The 18,310-nt window shown below is 38.1% G+C and overlaps 1 protein-coding gene and 1 long non-coding RNA gene across 9 annotated transcripts in view; one reads left to right on the plus strand and one right to left on the minus strand.

Annotated features, from left to right (window-relative positions):
- Positions 1-18,310, plus strand: part of LOC131070667 (uncharacterized) — a 121,404-nt gene that overhangs the window by 26,763 nt on the left and 76,331 nt on the right. The window lies entirely within an intron of this gene.
- The window catches only part of LOC131070665 (DEAD-box ATP-dependent RNA helicase 58, chloroplastic), a 95,424-nt gene continuing 83,507 nt past the window's right edge, over positions 6,394-18,310 (minus strand). For 3 of the 5 annotated variants that reach the window (XM_058006251.2, XM_058006250.2, XM_059221641.1), the window contains one exon: positions 6,394-6,789. In XM_058006251.2, the coding sequence (XP_057862234.2) occupies positions 6,529-6,789 (261 nt within the window). In that variant the 3' untranslated portion in view covers positions 6,394-6,528. Of the gene's footprint in view, positions 6,790-8,033; positions 8,146-18,310 lie in introns of those variants that run through there. The other 2 variants (XM_059221640.1, XM_058006256.2) reach the window with 2 other exon arrangements.

The following is an 18,310-nucleotide window of genomic DNA, read 5'->3' on the forward strand; positions in this document are numbered from 1 at the left end:
ATACTTCTCCATAGGCATGTTTGATTGTATCGGCCAGTACCCTACCTCATCCTGAGGTTAAAGGCCTTATTTTAATTTAGATGTAGATTGTTCCCTTCTAGTTTTATTGTAGCATTGTATAAACCGATAATCTTACCCTTGTGTGGAAAAGATGAGATAGACAACAGGCTGCTACCTCCCTCATCAGCTTTAGCTTCTATGTTTTGTATGTATTATGAACATTCATGTTGCTATTGTACCGTCCAATGAAAATGTATGTTTTTGTATGAATGCCAAACTGCATTAGAAAGCAGTGAAGTTGTGTACTATACATACGACTATCTGCATTAAGAAGTGCTATAAGCTCCCTTGTGTATCAAATCTTTTCGCACTATGGTAAGTTTACTAAATGTCTAAGTGTACCTATAGTATTTATTATACCCAGCTGCATTAATGAGTACTGAAATACTACTCTTGCCTGTCATTTCTTACCATACCGATGCTCAAGGGGAGCCTTTTAAAACAAAAAGGAAAAATCATGGCTGATTCCTCGAAACCAAAGTGAGGTAATTCTTATTTGCATTACTTAGATGCAGAAAAGTTGGCATATTGTTTGTAATTCTTCATCAGTGAATTATTAAGAGTATAGGTGTTAAAGGTTGTATTGTTACCGGTAAGGAAGTAACACCGGTAAATTATAAGATATTATCGTTTAAGGTCGTACAACTTAACCGTTGTAAAAGTGCACCGAACAACTTATCAAATAAATAAGGAAATGAAAGCTCATTTTGTTTACCTTGCTTTCATTTGTGCATTCGTGAGCTCAAAGTGCAATCAAAGGCTTTCTAAATCTATTGAGTGCATTACGTGCAAAGTAAGTTTTTGGAGATCAAGCGGTGAAATTTTGGTGATCGGAAGCCCTAGCAGAAACGATAGAAGAAGTCAATCTATGAATTCTGTTCAAATTCATCATGGCACAAATTTAGGGGGCTCAAACTAACTTTACACTACAACTTACAATCAGCAAGATGCAAAAAGTATGAACCATGGAAATTCATCAGACATCATTCCATTCTCCATTGAAATCAAAGCACTTTACTATGTCTAACTTAAGTGAGGAAGGTGAAACCATGCAAGCTTTAAAAAACTAATTTAAGTGGACACCATCAGAGAACAATGTTTCACTGTTATTATCTCAAAAATTATCGCAACAATTTCATACAAGTCTCTCTCCTGTTACAAATGAGGGGTGTCACCCCTTTATATAGACCTCAGGCCATGATTACATACAAAACCCTAACTAGGGTTTCACCCTAGAAGATTCCCCACTCAAGATACAACAAGGTGGGAATCAACAATAAATACCCCATAAAGCCCATATACAATTAATTAAAATCCTTCCAAACATGGCACCCATAAAGCATTAATTAACCATTACATTCAAAAAGTGTCCACTATGCAATGAATGTACCCTCATGCAAAAATCGCCCATGATGCCATAAATGCACCATCCCCTGAACGTGACGGCTGCATGCAAAAGGAATCTACCATAATGTCATAAATGTGATGGTTGCATGCCAAGAGATGCTTCATTAATTCAACGTGCATTGACTTGGTTGCCATTTGGTGAGAAAACCTTGGAGAGAGAAAACTTCAGGAGAGAAGAATTTGATCCATAAAGAATTTTCTTGAAGTTTCTCGAACTTTCCTTGCTCTGGAGGAGATTTTTAATGATTTTCCACCATCTCCTATTTTTTAGGAATTTTCCACAAATTAGGGTTCCACGGTCCAGGAGAGAGTAAATTCCCTCATGACTCCAAGCCTACCATCATTTTCAAATTCGAATGATTCTTGATGCCTAAGAATGGATTTTTCAAATTTTTCCCTAGGGGGAAATTTTTTGTTCAATTCATCCTTGATTTCTTCCTTGCCTTAGAAATTGTTTTTTCCACCTTCAATTCATCCCAGCGTGGAATTCATGTTGTGTTCTCCTTTGGAAAGAAATTTGTTCCTTACCCCCGAGGAAGGAAATTCTTCATGCCTTACCCAATTTTCATGATTTCCAAGAACTATGGCCTTGATTTTTACGTTTTGCTTCCAACCTTGGGCACATTTTGGAACAAGAGAAGAAATTCTGGAAATTTGTTCTTTGAGGAAGGAATTTTTTTTGTGCTCTTTAAATTCATCATGTCCGCAGGGAGCTTTTCCATCAATTTTCCACAATTCCTATTTTTTAGGAATTTTCCTAAAATTTAGGACCCAGGTCCAAGAAAGAGAGAATTCTCTCATGATTCCAAATCTGCAAAAAAATTGAAATTCGAACAAGATTTGGTGTCTAAAAATAGATTTTTCAAATTTTTTCTCGAGGGGATTTATGCTTTTCATTCCTCCTTGACCCTTTGATTTTCATGCCTTAGACAAATTTCCCTCCATTCTTAGACTTGAACATGGAATCCAGTTTGGTGAAGGAATTTCATTATTTCCACGCTTCAGAAAATTTCTTTTCAACTTCCTGACTGGGCATGGAATGTTGACCCTGATGGAGGAAATTTCATCTTGAAGCATTCACCCTTGATCCTTGGATTTTCGCGTGCCTAAGACAAATTTTTCAGTTTTCCAACTTAGTCGTGGAATTCACTCTTCATGGTGGAATTCATCATTTCATCCTTGATTTTTTTCTTGACTTAGCCATTTCAACATCCTTTCCTTGGTCAAGGCACAATTCTTCACTTGTTTAAGGAGGAATAAATTTTTAGTCTTTTCCATGCATCATTCATTTTAGTGCCCTACCTGAGTGTTGGGCGAAGTTTTGCATTGGTAAAGGATTCATGCACTTCTTCATCTCTCCTTGCATACCTCATTATAGTGCCCTTTCTTGTCTTAGGGCGGAAATTCTTCATGGAGGAGGAATTTTGAACTTTTCCATCCTTCCTTGACTCTTGCTATTTGGCGCCCTCCCGGGTGCTAGGGCAGAATTTTACATGAGGCATGGAATTTATACTTTTTCCACCTCTCCTTGGAGAGTCCATCTTGGCACCCTCACCTGGCTTTGGGCGGATTTTTGCTAGGAGGAAGGAATTTTGACCATGGAGGAATTTTCCTTTATCAAAATATATATATGAAATATAACATTTAAGTATAAGTTCTTATACTTTAAGTTATATTTCATATATTTTGTCAGGATGTTTGAGAGTGGTTTCAGGTCCCTCGAAATCATAATGCAAATTCTGGATTTGGGAAGATCTATCAAATTTTCAGACTTCGTCAAATTTCAGGCCATTTTTGGATCAGGATGACATTGGTGGATTGATGTGAATTTCCAGACTTGGATGATTTTGCATGCTTTCCTCTTCAAGAATAGGAGTTCCAAACTTAACCATTATTTTTATCCAACTTGTCTGCCTTCTGACTCTTCTGGATTTAGAAATGATCTTCAGGAGCGTTCAATCTTCAGCATCTTCAAGGATGTTCAGTTTTCAGTGTTTTCCTGTGAAGAACCTGCCAAAAATAGATTTTTCCAAATAGTAAGTGTTTCAAAATGTCAAGGTTTGGGCAAAATAGGTGAAAAAGGCACTTACTAAAAATAGAAACTTACTAAAAATAGTAAGTTTGATTTTTGGCAAAATTAGACCAATCCGGGAGGCAATGAAACTTACTAAAAATAGACTTACTAAAAATAGTAAGTGCTCAGAATTTGCTCAAATTTTACTGGGAGGTTCCTTGAAGAGTCTTGATTCCAGTTCTAAGTACAGTTTTTCCAAAACCCTAAAAGAAACCCCTAAAATCTAGGACTGAAGGCAAAAACCCTAAAATTAACAAAACAAGTCCTAGACTTAACCAAATTCACCCAAACGAAAACCAGACTTAATCAATTCAATTCCCTAAACACCTGCAAAGCGAAGAGACTAGAGAGAATGTTGCGAGAAGACAAAAAAACAAAGCCAAAAGACCGAAGGGGCCAAAAAAGAAGGGGGTCCCCATTTGCAATGCGGCGATGTGTGAAAAGGTCACAACAATTGGGAGAGGTTTGGGAAAGGGGAGAGGGCTTCCCCTTCCACCTACGACAAACCACCATTTAGGCAATACAATCATTAGGATTATTGAGCTAGAGATCATTCGGAAAGGGGTCCACAGGATTATAACCGGTAGAAACAACAATAGGCTGCTGAGGAGCCGCAAAGGATTAGACAAGAACCGCGTCAGGAGCATCTTCGGTAGCTTCCGTAGGTTGTTGTGAAACCGCAGCAGGTTGCAGGGGAGCCGCAAAATGAGGTTGCAAAGTCTCCCAAGCAAAAGGAGCAGCAACAGTAAGATGCACCACATCCTGAGACTCCTCACCAAAGAAATAACTCTATATTGCAATACTATATTATCATGCCAAATTTTGTTGGGGTCGAGCATAAAAGTCTATTTTACATTAATCAACAATCCTTCATGTATCTCAAAAAGGAGTGAGTGATGTTATCATAGTCAAAATCTCAAACTCACTTCCATAACAATATGGAGGAAGAAAAAGTGTCAAGAATATTGTTGCCCTATTGCTGGTTTCATCCATACTTTCTCTAACTTATTTCTTTTTGTTTCTCGTGCTCTTTTTCACATTTATGATTAACACTTTTCTCTACATCAAGCACATGACCACGTAGATTGAATACTACCTTATAAAAATTGTGTTCACATTCAAGCTCATCTAATAAACATCAAGTGTCATCCGAAGCTCCTTCATATACATTTGAAACTATTAAAAGCCATGTGAGCCTCTATATTTCCAAATAATTTCTCCCATCTTTCTCACCAATATCATGGAATCTACAATAACTTACTAACAAACATGGTAAACAAAGATTTGGTAATGTTTCATCAAAAAAAATCAAGGATTTGATTTGAAAAACGACCAAACAAGAAAATTTATATATATACAACAATGTTTTCTTAAGTTGGTAGAAATGGTCTCACAAAATGTTAACAATGTATTATGAAGCTATGTTGTATGGTTATCAATATCATCAATATGATATTTTTACAAGGTCAAAAGCATGGTAGATGGATCCAAATGAATTCTTTTACTGAAAACAAATATTTTATTTTATTTTTATGATCCAAAAAGTTATGTACCAAAATAACTCTTAGTATTTGATTAGTTGTTATTTATATTAAAATAATATACTTATTTTTACACATAACTAAGATAAAAAAATTAATCTAAGTAATATGTTTAATTTCCTATGAATTAAAATAAATTATTTATATTATTAAAGCAAGCTTGTTACTTTTGAAAAACGGCAGTTAGTCTATTATAAATCATATCATCTAAAATAATAAAATTTGAGTCACTGATTTTTTACTTGGAATCCATTCTAAGCCTGGGTCCCATGAGAGGCTTCAAGATCTATTTAGAAGGTGGGAGGTTCCGTCTAGCAAGAAACAAATATGCTACAAGATTGATTAAAATCTTTTCCTCAAAAATAGTAGTCCCTACTTTCTAGTTTGGAAATTTGACCAGGTGCATTTGGAATGGAGCTAGAAATTGCCCCACTAGCTAAGGTTCTTTTTAGACCACTTGTCGATCATTTGAGATTTTCAAATTTTTACCAATTATTATTTTTATTATTATATTTTTATTCAATCTGTTGAATTGAATATGCAAAATAATAAAAACCATAAGACCACCAACTTTTATAAATTTCGGAGCTCAAAGTTTTAAGCTTAAATTGCACTACAAAATTCATGAGACCAAGTGCTTTAAAATTTTCCAAAAAGATCTCAGCAGCACCCACTAAATTTTTTTAGGGCACCCCCATCCATGCGACCCCACCCTAAGCTGTCACATTCCAGTTAAATGGAAAGGTCAAAATTATATTTTATTTAATTATCATTTGTTTTAAAAATTAAAATTAAAAAACAAATGCCTTCTATCACCCTCTACCAAAACAAGTTACTTATTCTGTTTGAAGGAATATGCCGTTCTGGTAGAAAAGACTTCACTGCCAAACACTAGAAAAACAATTATAATGAACTTGGGTAGCAAAATTTCCATTTTGCAATGACAGCTATTCACTAACATAACTGTGAAAATTCCCAATGATAGATATTCACCAACGTAACTGCCCTCAATAATTCATATGTATTGTGCATTTTCACAACAACATAAAATTCTTTGCTCAGGCTATTTGAGAATTTTAATCCCCGTGATAAGAACTACAAGATGCTGTGGGAGTTCTTACACCACACTATGGGTCCAGACAAGCAAGATATGCGTGATTAAGATGAGAAAGATGTGCGTCAAAGCAAAAAAAGTTGAACAGCAATCAATTGCATTGATTAGATACTTCAAACAATATCTCCTTCAAGATCTAGTGATTTAACTTTTTTCTCATTTAACACAACTACTATGTGCAGCTCTACTTAGCAATCTTCAAATGAGATTGTAGCTTTATTATATTAACAAAATTGTGGATTAGAACTTTCCATCTGCTACAAAAAAAAACTGGCTTGATCACTCTGCTTTCTGAATATAAGAACACAGCCTTCTGATATATATAAGAAACATTATAGAGTGATCTCTTCGCATGTGAATGACAACTCATTTTCTATTCGTTCTAGTACAAATCGTTCATTGGTTGTAATTAAGTTTGTTATCAAACTTTTTTCATTAGAAAATGGCTTTCGGCCAGTCCTGCCAGCCCTGTGTAAGTAATCAGTGGCTGATTTGGGTAAATCAAAATTGTATATGTGACTTGTTTCTGGCAAATCGAGTCCTCTTGCAGCTATATCTGTCGCAACAAGAAGATGATTCCCCTTCCTCAACTCCTGTACCAAGTTCCAAATCAGCTGTACATCAGTTCTGGATTATATCTTCATATACAGGAAAAGAATCATGCATTGCAGTAAATGGAGAATCTTTGTTACCTTTTCATTCAATTTGTATCATTTCAGTTGGAATTCAATGATATATGATGATTATTTTGGCTTTTGATGCACATTCAATGTTTTGAAATAGTAGAAGGAATTGAAAACTAGAAGTTTGTGGCCTTTATTTATGGTGATTGGATATCAATAAATCCTTATTTCTGCTTTTTAAGGAGTTACTGGCATTCTTACTCCCTCCCTGGGTTTTAAGAATTTGAAAGTTACTCAAGTTCCTCTTTAGGTGTAGCGGTTTACTTCTATTTAATGTGATATTTATTAGATTTCAGAGGATATGCATAGGGATAAGTTGAAGATAGGAAAAAAGAATAAAATATTAATTTTAGAATGGCCGAATGCAGCAGTAATCCCATTTTTCATGTACAGACATTTAACTGACTTGGACTAGTCATGGCAGTTATAACTCCCAATCTTAACACTTCTGACTTTAAGCAAGAAAGGATATGACAGTAATTACATCACTTAACAAAAGATTCCATTTCAATAATCTCACTTTACTAGAAGCACCTTCTGACAGTTATTTGCATGTTGATTGCTTTATTCAACACTCAGCAGAAAACTGATCCAGTTTAAGCTACTGCCCCTCGATAAAAGATCTTATACAACTTAAATCTCAACACTTTAGATTGATATTGACATTGTTTGAGACATTGTTAGCATTGGAGATTCCATTTTGTACTCGAACTTAAACTTATTCTTAGGCTGTTTTTATGAAGTTGATTTACGCACGTGGCTCTACTAATCATGCTTTGTCCAGGAATAAATTGGATTTGATTTTGTCCATTCCTTCTATTTATTTGCAGATCCCTTAACTACCTTATCTGCTGTGAAGATGCTATCTTATTTTACTCTCAATAAATATTTTTGCCTAATTAGAACAGTCCATTCCTGCTCTGGATTCTGATATATTCTCCACACAATGCAAGCAATCAATTGAAGATGTGAAGATCTTGTAATATCTTTATATAATAAATCTAGCAACACAATAATAAATTAAACAGAAAATACGAGAGAACAATGTAAACAACAGAATAAAGATCAACAGTGGCTATCGGCAATGGTGCTTGTGTTTATCACTAACAAAGTACATCAACAAACAGAAAGGTGGAGTGTGCACCGGATGCCACCTGGTCCAAGTCAATGTCGCAACCATCAATACGTAGTACAATGAGTTACTCTTTTCCAACACACAACATTATTCATACACAACTTTATTCCTGCACTGGGCTCTGGTATATTCTCCACACAAAGAAAGCAATCAATTGAAAACGTAAGGATTTTGTAGGTTGCCTAGTCTAAAATATACAGCAAAACAATCAAAACCATTATAGTATAAACAAAAATAAATAAAAGAACAATGTAAACAGAATAGAGAGCAATAGTAACTATCTGCAACAGTGTTTTTTATGAACTTCGGCAAAGTACGTCAACAAACAGAACTTGGAGAGTCCACACATGAGACCACCCTCTCGGAGTCCATGTCAAAACCATAAAAACAATAATTTGGTCTTTTCCTAACACACAACTTAACTTTGCTTTATTCAAACACAGCTTCATTGATCAAAATATTGATCAACATATTACAAAAATAAATGACATCTATTTTAGTGCCTACATCTATCCTTCCTCCTCAACCACCCTAAACTGCTGGTGCTATTGCCAACAGTAACCCACTACAGGGTGACTGATGCAAGGTTCCAAATTTATACTGTTGAACATTTTTTCTTAGTCAACTGATTCTTCCACGTTACTGACTGCATATGACCGTACCAGCTTGTTTGGCAATCTCTGGCAATGCTCAACTCTCTAGCAATGAATTAAAAAGACAGTTGCTTGAAGCCTTGAACCCTCGTCAATAAATGGTTGGGGATTTGCTAGAATTCTTATCACTAAATCCAGGAGTGTCTAACTTCAACTTCATGATGAATTAAGTGTATAAAGACGGAATGCATTTTATCCTCAATCCAGATTCTTGAGTAAAGTAGTTAATTTGCAAGTGCCAAGACAAAAATTTCTTCCACACTTTTTGACATATTAAATGCTAAACATCAAATTTATATTTCCTTGGGAACTAAATAGCCTGTCATCTTATGAGCAGTAAAAAATGTTTAAAACGCTAGTACGTGCACTTTAATGGAATTAAGAACCAAAAATTACCTTATTACATATAGCTGCCCAAAAAGAGCCTTCTATGTTGAGCCCTTCTTGGTAATCATGGATGTCACCATGTGTTAGACAAGACACCATATTCTACATTGGGAGAAGAAATGTTATCTCTATTCCTCCAAGAAATTGATGCCAAGGATCCCTTTATTTTCAGCTATCTCATCTATTATGAGATTTGTGGGAGGTATTACTGTGTTCAGAATCCAGATATTCAAGTTGTTGTCTATCCTAGTTAGCAGGACTCATGGGTGTGCAAGCACCGGTACAGAAATAGTGATGCAATAAAATTAACATGCATGAGTGAATAAGGAAACAGCTATATTATATATAAATGCATTCACCATAAATTGCGGGTACTGGGGGGAACACAGTCCTGTTGTGACCTTTTCACACATCGTCCCATTGCAAATGGGGACCCCCCCTCTTTCCTGCTTTCCGCTTTTGTTAGTTTAGGGTTTTTGGCAGTCAGGTGGCAATTTTGAACTTTCATGTCCAAGTCTCATTTTTTATATGATCATGTATGTTTCAGAGGTCTTCAATGTGCGAGCAATGTTAAAATTTAAATTTTGAAGTCAATACAATCGAAGTGTTCAAAAAATGTTAAAATGTCAAGGTGATCGTAAGTTTTTCTAAGTGTTGAGGTTGCAACTAGCCTTTAAAATGTGAGCGTAATGTGTTTAAAATGTTGCAAATTGGTGTGAATTTTGTGCTAGAGCATCAAAAGTCCCTATAGGAGTCGTTTTTCTACTCCTAGGAAGTAGAATAAATAAAAAATGCACAAAGTCCCGATGGACTCTTGTTTTCCACCCCTCAAATCAAGCCAAAATGTTAAAAGTCCCAATGGAAATAGAATTTCCACTGCATGAAATGATTAAATTTGATAAGTCTGGGCTTTTAAAGTGTGAAAATCATCACGATGGAAAACGTTTCCCCCCCATGAAATTAAGATATAAAAGTGAAAGTCCCGATGAGAGGCATTTTTCCACTCAGTTTTAAAGTTGAAAATGCTAAAGTATTGATGGAGCATGAATTTCCACTCCATCTTGAGCAAGAAAGAGTTGTTTTAATGATGAAAATGGACTTTGTCCTAATGAGGTTCACTTTTCCACTCCTAGACTGAATTTATAAGTGATTTTGTGGAAAGTCCCAATGAATCAGGAATTTCCACTCAAGACAAATGAAGTGTCCTGATGGAGGTCGTTTTTCCACCAGGTCTACAAGAGTAAAATGCATGAAGAATGTGTGCCCCAATGACCCACGTTTTTCCACTCAGGGGTAAATGACCAAGTTTAAGTGCAAATTGAGAGTCTTGATGAGGTTCGATTTTCCACTGGAGGGAAAATGATTGAAATGAAGTAAAATGATGATGAATTAAGGTGTCTTGATGTAGGTCGATTCTCCATTGGGGACAAAATATGAAGAAATGGCAAGGTTTATGTGTCCAAATGGAAGTACATTTTCCACTTCGTAGGGGATTGTTAGGAAAGTGAATTAAATGATAAAATTTGGTGTCCAGATGAGGGTCGATTTTCCACCCAAGGTATAATTTTCAAAGTGGGATGAATTTAATTGAAAACAATGTGTCCCAATGACCCATGATTTTCCCCAAATGGCTGGCAATCAAGTTTAAGTGATATTTTTAAGGGTAAAAGTGTCCCAATGGAAATCGATTTTCCACCATTGGCATTTGGTGGACAAACAATGTGAAATTATTGCTAAGTGTTCCCATCCCAATGCATATCGATTTTCCTATGTGCTGGTAAGTGCAAATTTTTATCCCACATTGGCTGTGTGGTGACTTTTCAAGGTAAAAGAGTGAATAAAATACACTGATGTTTGAAGAGCTGGAAGAGCTGATTTAGAGTGTGCCATTATCATTAGAGGGTGTGATTTTGTTTTGAGGCATCAATTGCCTCTCCATTGGATGTCGCTAGGGCTGAGAAAGGAGGCACCACGGCTGGTTGAAGTCTGAAACAATTGTTTCCAGCTACCATTCCCTTGCATGATATTGTTTCCAGCTCTTAATTGCAGACCAAAACGTTGTTTCCAGCCATTGTATATGCCCAAAACATGGTGACTTTTCAGCTGATTGGGTGAAATTGCATTATGTATGGGTGTGGCACCCTGAATATGAGGGTTTCCAGCTATTGAAGCTTAGTTGCAGAGGTGTTTTCAGACCTTATACTCATGAAATCATACCTGGGATAACATTTTTGACATCAAATTCTCCATTTTCTGAGTATAGAGAGGTGTATTCAGACTTAAATGATCAAATCAGATTTGTTTTAAGTCTGAAATTCAAGTTTATGGAAGGCAAAAAGCCTTATTTTGATCAAAATTCATGCATTTTCAGAATTTGTATTATATATAGTTCAATCTCTGATTTTAACGAGCTTATAAATCTGAATTTAAAAAAAAAATCAGAACTTTATCATGTTATTGACTTCCAGCTTCATACAACTGCTATGTCTAAAGTGGGGATAGCTGTGAGGAAGACTCAACTGAAGATTGTACAATAAGGATACTATTACACAGGTAATTGGTAAATAATTGAATGTTATTACCAGAGATCAATAGATCTTTACATACAAGAAGAAAGACAATGTTTCCTTAGGAAACGATCATGAAGAATAGAAACATTCTATTCTAGCTAACAACTAACTAAGTATTTACAGAATATTATAGTAGATAATATTCTATTCTAGCATCCGACGAAGCCAGGCAGCTTCACAACCTGCCTTAACTGCCCCTCTGTATTCGGCCTCTATAAAGGGGAGAGAAACAGCCTGCTGCTTCTTACTGGTCCATATGACGGCACCAGATCCCAAACTAAACACATCTAGAAGTTGACTTTTTATCGTCAACAGAGCCGACCCAATCTGAATCTATGAATCCACGGAGTCTAGGATTAGAACTCCGAGTGTAGAGAATTCTATAATCAGTAGTGCCCTTCACATAATGAAGCACACGCTTTGCGGCTATCCAATGGTCAGCCTTGGGAGCTGTCATAAAGCGTGAAATGTCGCTGACTGCGAAGTTGATATCAAGTCTAGTAGTAGAGAGGTAGATGAGACTACCTACTAGTTGCTTGTATGTAGTATCATCAATGGGAGGAGAATCAGATTGGGCTGATAACTTCAGACCTTTCTCCATAGGGGTAGATATAGTCTTGCAATCCTGCATACGAAACTTGTCTAATAGAGCCCTAGCATATTTAGACTAAGAAATGAATATACCAGAAGGCTGCCGCCAAACCTCAACACCTAGGCAATAATGCATGAGCCCAAGGTCAGTCATGTCAAAAGACTGGCATAAACTCTGTTTGATTCCCTGAATAAAAGATGCCGAACTGCCGGTGATGATCAAATCATCCACATAAATGACCAGAAGGATGATATCACTGTCAGTAGTTTTGATGTACAAGTTTGAGTTTGAAGAACTCCTCTTGAAGCTTTGATCACTGAGGCACTTATCAATTTTCATGTACCATGCCCTAGGGGCCTGCTTCAAACCATAGAGAGCTTTCACCAGTCTGAGAACCTAGTGTTCTTTACCTGCAACCTTGAAACCTAGAGGCTGCGTCATGTAGACCTCTTCTTGTAGGTCACCATTTAGGAAAGCACTCTTGACTTCCATTTGATGGACCTGCCAGCCAAACTGTGCTGCCATGGCTAGAACTAATTTGATAGTGCTCATCTTTGCAGTAGGAGCAAAGGTCTCCTCATAATCAATGCCTTGACGCTGAGAAAAGCCCTTTGCAACTAAATGAGCTTTGTACTTATCCAAAGTACCATCAGACTTGTATTTGATTTTGTAGACCCATTTGCAGCCAATGGGTTTCTTCCCTGGTGGAAGATCAGAAAGTTCCCAAGTGTGATTCTTCAATAGGCTTTGGTGTTCAGATTGCATAGCCTGTTCCCACTTTGGAATACCTTTGGCCTCGGAGTATGTCTGAGGTTCAAACACACTGTGAATGTTGGCCATGAGAGCAAAATTAACTGTCCCTGTAGGTTTGCTCTTTTTCCAAGTAGTTCTCCCATTGATGAGTTCATCATCTCGAAGATTAGCAAGTGTCTTGGCCCACCATTTAGGCCGGCGAGGACAAGGACCAACATTAGCATCAGGAGATGCTATATGATCAGGTTCCTCATTAGAGGAATCCAGATCAAAATCAGGTGAAGCATCTGCAAATCTGGGTGATCCTGCAGGAGAAGTTGAAGGTGTATGTACAGGAATCACCGGGATAACTGGAGCTACTGGAGCCCTCCCATCTGGTAGACCTAATGGAAGTCTAACTCCCAAATCATGAACCTTCATAGGCTGGTTTGCTGAATCAGGAATAGGAGAGACGGGCATGAAGGGTCCTCGCTGCTCATCAAAGACTACATCACGACTATATAGGAGACGAGATGTCTCAATGTCGATCAAGCGGTAGGCTTTGTGAAGACTACTGTATCCAGTAAGCATAAGTTTTTGGCTCTTGGCATCCAATTTGGTGCGTGAAGCATCGGGGATCCAAACATAAGCAAGGGAGCCGAAAACCTTCAGATGACTGATTTTGGGCTTGCGACCTAACCAGGCCTCTTCCGGAGTCTTGCCTTTGATTGCCACAATGGGTGACTGGTTCAAAAGGTAGACTGCAGTGTTAACTGCTTCGGAACATGTCTGTGGTTGAGCATGGATCTAGCCATCTCAGTGATTGTTTTGTTTCGTCGTTCAACTACACTATTCTGTTGGGGTGTGTGAGGTGTGGTTAATTGGCGCTTAATGCCATGAATATCCAGTAAGCTAGAGAATTCATTAGAACAAAATTCCCCCCCATTACCCAGGAGGGTAGATTATATCTTAGGGAGGGAGATTATTATTATTGTGGGAGGAAAGGAGTTGCGAACGATTTCCCAAACTCTTTTTCAACTAGCGGTTTAAACTTCTGAAATACAGTAAACGCTTTTGATTTCTTTGCAAGAAAATAGACCCACATTTTTCTACTGAAATCATCAATAAACAACAAAAAATACCTGGACCCAAGAACAAAAGGAGTAGCCATAGGGCCACAGATATCAACATGAACAAGCTGAAGTACCTGAGAAGCCTGCCATGAATCGCCACTTTTGAAGGGTGTGCGATGTTGCTTCCCAGCCTGGCATGCATCACAAACTCCAAGTTGCTGAGTCTGAATCTCTGGCAATCCAAGGACAAGTGCGTCCCGAGCAAGCTGAGCAATATAGCGCACATTTAAGTGCCCATATCGCTGATGCCAAAGTGTACTGAGCGAGGACTGCCGAGCAGCCATAGCTAGGTCTTGAGAAACACTAGAATCTGCAAGTCTGAAAAGACCATGATCCTCAAGACCAACTGCAACAACTGACTGAGTCTCCTGATTAGTGATGGTGCACTGATGTGAACTGAAGGTGACATCCAACCGTGGAGAGTGTCGCAGCATCTGACTGACTGAGAGTAGATTGAGTTCCATCCCTGGAACGTGGAAGACATCGAGGAAAATGAGATTCCTCCCAGCAGACTAAATCTGAATGTTGCCTTTGCCGACAACCGTGTATTCTTCCCTGCGACCAAATATAACAGAATCTGAATAAGGCTGGTAGTCAGTGAACCAGTCTCGACGGTGGGTGAAATGACGAGAGGCACCTGAATCAATATACCAGGCAGACAATTTGACATGATTTGCGGGTCTTTTAGCCATGAAGGTGTAAAAGGCAGATTCTGTCTGCTTAGTGTGCTCTGCACTATTCGCTTTGGGCTGCGAACTAGATTGCTTAGCTTGGGCAACTAAGCGCTTCCGACATTCAACCTTCATGTGACCATACTTGTGGCAGTAGTTGCATTGAATGTTCTTTTTCTTGGAGCCTTCTGATGCAAGAGCAGAGGGTTTCGGCTGAGAAGACTACTGAGAATGAGACTTGCCCTTATCCTTGTGAAAAAATTTAGCAGCAAAGGCTTGTTCTGTGGAGGTGGAGCTGGAACTGCTACCAAACTGATGTGTCCACCGATCTTGCTGAAGCAGAAGTGTGCAGAGATCTGTGAACTTTAGATCAACACTAGTAGAAGTGATGTTGAGAGTTTCGATAAAATGCGCGTAGGACTTGGGTAAACTTTTAAGGGTGATTACCACAATGTCCTCTTCCTCCATCTTGCGTCCAATGGTAAGCAACTGATCACGGATTTCTTGAATCCTATTCAGGTGATCCTGGAGCGATTTCTGTTCATCCATGACAATAGAAAACAAAGAGTTCTTGAGAAAGAAGGCCTTGCTTTTATTAGAAGTCTCATGTAGCGTTTTGAGATGTGCCCATATCTCGGCAGTTGTTTTGCCGGATGGAATCTGAGGGAGTTGATCATCAGCTACGGATAATTTGAGAAGCATCACTGCCTCCTGATTATGCTGGTCATATGCAACCTGATCAGGACCAGCTGTAGTCGAACGCTAAGTAGTACCCAGAACCACCTAATCGTTGTCGCGATATTTGAAGATGGTTGGCATTCGCTGCTTCCACGTGCTATAGTTTCGACTATTGAACTTCTAATTTCCCTCAAGCAGAATATTCGTCAGAGATGCCATGGCACGAATTTCTGTGAAAAATGTGAAAAACTAAGAAGGCACGTACTTCGAGGCAGAATGTCGGAGGACCCAAAAAAATGAAGAGGCACCCAGAAGAGAGCTTGAAAAACCCAGAAAGAAAATGTTGGCAGAATTTGGATCCGCTGGCTTGAAAATCGAGGCACCCAGAAAAATCGGACGACAACCCAAGTGAGTTCTCGAAAAACCCACCACGAATCTGCAAGCAAAAAAAAAAATTGACTAAATCTTAAGGGTCAAAACCCTTAGCTGAAAGTCAGAAAACGCGGGTTGCAAAAGGTATAGGCTGCGGGAACAGAAGGAAGGGCACGCGAAAACGCGTCGCCTACAAACTAAATCGTGCCACAAAATCCACAAACACGACCCGTTGCAGACACACAGAGAGTCTTTGTGAATGCACAAAAAGACAAGACCACGAATTGATTTGAATGCACAGGCCGCGATTTGCAGGTGTTTGAAGATAAAAACGTGATTTTTAGAAAAATGGGATCATAAACCCATAGAATAGAAAGCCACAAACGCCAAATACTGCAGCCACGAACACAAGAAACGAGGGTGTGAAAAACGAAAAAAAACGTGAAAAAATCGCATTTTTAGACACCCACAGGAAAATACTCAAAAAAGTTTTGAAAGCAATCTTCACTAAATTTTTTTTTAGAATTATAAGATTGCTCCAAAAAATTTAATCCTACTTTGATACCATATTACACAGGTAATTGGTAAATAATTGAATGTTATTAACAGAGATCAATAGATCTTTATATACAAGAAGAAAGACGATGTTTCCTTAGGAAACGATCATGAAGAATAGAAACATTCTATTCTAGCTAACAGCTAACTACGTATTTACAGAATATTACAATAGATAACCATTAACAATAAATAGAAACTATCTATTATCGTAATAGATACTACTCGAAGTCGCAAATATCTTCCCGATGGAAGAAAATTGGACATACAAACATGGAGTACCTAGATCGAAAGAGGATGAAGCAGAGAATGTTTGGAACGAAGCATCATCTACCATCTCCTTTGGTGGTCAATATCATAAAGAGTGGAATTTACCACGCGGTTGGTTTTCCACCATCCATACAGTGCAATGAACTCATGGTTGAGTGTGCAAAGCATTACAATCCACAAACCAAAATGATCAAGACACCTAAGGGGTTAGTGCTTGCATACCTAGCTGAAGAGTTAATTGGGGAGGCATTTGGAATCCCTTGATATCAAGACATGCATGAGAAAACTGAGGAAGCCCAAGCTAAATTTGAAAGGAGATCGGAATTATGTTTGACAATTATCAATAACGAGTGGGCCCTTGAGACAAGGCGTCACCACTCTAAGTTACCCAAGAGACTAATATGTTCATACTTCAAGGAGGAGTACAACGATTTGATATTTCTACTCAATTGAGTCGTGGGAGCACCTCAAGGAGCGCTATTTGAGACATGGATATATTACTTTATTGAAGATATAGCGGAGGGCATAGTGATGATCAACTAGGCGAAGATTATAGGTGACAACTTGGTTATCCAATTGAGGAGAATGGAAAGGACCAGGACGTTCTACATGACTTCCTACCTAGTCTACATGCTAGCAAGGCAAATATTTTACAAAGGATTGATATGCAAGGGCAAAGTTGGAAACAGGCCCAGACAATATAGGGTGTATGAGTGTTACCCACAACTCCACCTGCATGAGATAGAGCAATATAGAAGGGTGAATGATGCTTTCACCAAGTACATCATGAGGTTATTGCAAGGCAGAATACATAAATGATTGTCTAAGGAGGCGATGTCACTCATTGAGAAGTACGGATCATTGTATATTTAGTTTCCTAGCTCCACATACCTAGGGATTCAGGGATTCACTTCCAAACCATACAATCTTCCTAGGTATCCAACAGATAAGATGGTGTTACTTGAGGTAGTGAGGCAGCTCTCAGAGTTTGATTGCATCCAGAAGGAAAAGCATAGGCAAAGTATTACTTTTCTTATCGCGCTTGGGAAGATGATGGAGGTATGCCCCACCGCAACAACAACAAAGACAATTAATGAAGAATTGGAGTTCTTTCATCTTGGAATTTATAGAGCTAGGGATCAATTTGATTAGTTTTAGAGAATTGTAACAATGAAGGGAGGGAAGTTTACACACATAGTTGACATCGAGGATTATTGGGCTAATCTCATGGATGAGCTCGGAGTTAGAAGGAAGATGTGGTCTCGGATGTCAATGGACTTCATGAGGATATGTAATGTTTTCTCTATTCCAAACCAAGTGAAAGATAATGGGGATCACATCCATCCGTAGTATGCAAAGGAGAAAGACAACCTTGAGTTCCTCATCCGTGAAGGAGAACAAAATGACAAAAAAGGACAATGAGTCCGAATAGGGTTCCGACCCGGAAATCCTACCAGAGAATGATCGAGATGTACATGCATCAACACAATCGGCACCACAAGAAGATGATGAAGAGCAGCCAAGATCTCCCACAATTCAACTTGAGGTCCATTTGAGCAATGACATGGTGGATTTGACTAAGGATAAAACAGATGATGAGGTTATTTCAGCCTTGAGAGGACTTGATGAAGATCGACAACTTGAAGATGGGATGCAATTCTCTATAATTCCTGATTGGTTGTT

Source organism: Cryptomeria japonica, chromosome 5, assembly GCF_030272615.1.
Source record: "Cryptomeria japonica chromosome 5, Sugi_1.0, whole genome shotgun sequence".
Lineage (NCBI taxonomy): Eukaryota > Viridiplantae > Streptophyta > Pinopsida > Cupressales > Cupressaceae > Cryptomeria > Cryptomeria japonica.